Below are 1,929 nucleotides of genomic sequence, written 5' to 3'. Positions count from 1 at the left end.
TAATGATTTACAATAAATAATGTATTCAACTAGCATAGATTTAAATTGTTTAGGTTAGAGGAATATAAAAACAGAGACCTGTGTTCATGTCTACCACTGATGACAAAGTAGAAATTATATATCTCCATTAAATGTCAAAACCTTAAGTCAAAAATTGCCCATTTTTAAATTTGAGGATTTGGGTTGAAAATATTATTCCAAATAATTCTGACAAAACTTACGAGGTTTCGATATATTGTCAAATTTTTGATAATAAACTGGAATCAAGTGTATGAAGAACAGAAAACAGAACAGAATTTTCTGGTTTTCATTTACTGTCACTTAATATTATGGGAATAAAACAATTTATTGAAACAAAAGTTACATTTATTTTTAATATTGTTCTTAAGCTATTTTCTTGTGGCATCTTAATGTAATTTACAATTTTTGTTAGGAATAAGCCAAAATCTTACTTTAAAATTTTGGAAATCGTTTTCAAAATATAAAACTATTTCTATTATAAGTGGAAATCTAAACATCAAATAATCTTAATTTTAAAGAAAAATCATGGCTTATTTCCAATAAAACTAGTAAATTATGTTTATTTTCTTATTTTGGTATTGGAATTTTGGTAATAGGTTTATAACCTGTTATTTTCAATTAATATTGCACATTTCATAAATTTTCATTAATAACCTATTTGCAGGTTAATAGGAAATTGACAATTTTGTTTTTGAGCTATATTAAACATTTAACTTCTAATAATTGACACTGAAACCTAAATTAATAAATAATCAAAGAAAATTGTCAAAAACAGCAAAATTGTATTGCAATCACTTCTATTTTGTGACTAATTTGAATGGATGGTAAATCAAAACTCAAATTTATATACAAACTTGGTTTATTTTGTGAGGATTAACTTAAAAAACAAGGTGTAATAACTTAGAACTGAATCATTTGTCCTTTACGCTTCTTGTCACCTCCAAGTTCAAAATGTTTGCATCTCTTAAGTGGAATTTGTTTCCTAAATTTACAGTCACTACATTCCATCCTCAATACAATCTTTTTGGTTGTCTTTGCCTAAAAACATAATGCAATTATGACAATGTCTGTGATTTATTTTAGTAGGAAATGTATTACCTTCTTACGGAAAATAGGCTTAGTTTGTCCACCAAAACCTTGTTGTTTACGGTCATAACGTCTTCTACCCTGAGATGCATGACGTTCTTTGGATTTTTTGTATTGGGTTACCTTATGGGGCTTGTGGACTTTACATTTTTTGCAAAACGTACGACGTTGTTTTGGTACGTTAACCTAAAACAGATAATAATTTAATTAATTAACATTTTATTGCATGCAATGAGTGTAATTTTATAATATATTAAATTGAAAATAAGTTAAAAGTAGTTGTTGACATTTCAAAACTACATAACCTATTACTTTCAAAATTAATAAAGGAAAATTACCACTATACAGTCCTAAACAGTTAAATAGGAAGATATTATAAAACATCTTTTCAAAATATATACGAAAAATACTTTTAAAAAGTAGATGATTCAAGATTTCTATTTCGAACTTACCATTTTGTATTATTCTTATGAACTGTCAACTTAAAGAAGGAGAAAACGGAAGCTGTCAAATATCAAAGCTAAAACGTCAGTTTTGGTTCAGCGCGAAATTTAAAATCAATCGATCATTTCCTGCGCAAAACGTAAAATAAAATGTGTCAAGCTCACGCAGCTTGAGAGGGTTTTGGAGGGATAACAACCCAATCACAGAAGAACAAGCCAATTTTTACGGCCGCACGTGATTTGAACGATTTAACCTATTGGTTGGATATGTTTATGTGTAGGTAAACTAAATAATCCGACCCTATTCTATTAAAACCTATTGCATTCTCAGAAGGAAATAATTATATTGTATATTAAATAAAAGAGGTCACGGAAACAA

General features: G+C 27.8%; 1 protein-coding gene across 1 annotated transcript; it reads right to left on the bottom strand.

The window, feature by feature from the left end:
- Positions 1 to 862: 862 nt before the first annotated feature.
- Positions 863 to 1,711, bottom strand: RpL36A (ribosomal protein L36A). The gene is made up of 3 exons (XM_072527426.1): positions 1,560 to 1,711; positions 1,120 to 1,293; positions 863 to 1,059 (listed from the first exon to the last, which is right to left on the bottom strand). Exons 1-3 carry the CDS (start codon positions 1,560 to 1,562, stop codon positions 922 to 924), a joined length of 315 nt encoding a protein of 104 aa, XP_072383527.1. The 5' UTR covers positions 1,563 to 1,711; the 3' UTR covers positions 863 to 921.
- Between the last annotated feature and the right edge of the window lie 218 nt (positions 1,712 to 1,929).

Source organism: Diabrotica undecimpunctata, chromosome 3 (genome assembly GCF_040954645.1).
Source record: "Diabrotica undecimpunctata isolate CICGRU chromosome 3, icDiaUnde3, whole genome shotgun sequence".
Classification (NCBI taxonomy): domain Eukaryota; kingdom Metazoa; phylum Arthropoda; class Insecta; order Coleoptera; family Chrysomelidae; genus Diabrotica; species Diabrotica undecimpunctata.
This window is presented reverse-complemented; position numbering and strand designations above follow the sequence as displayed.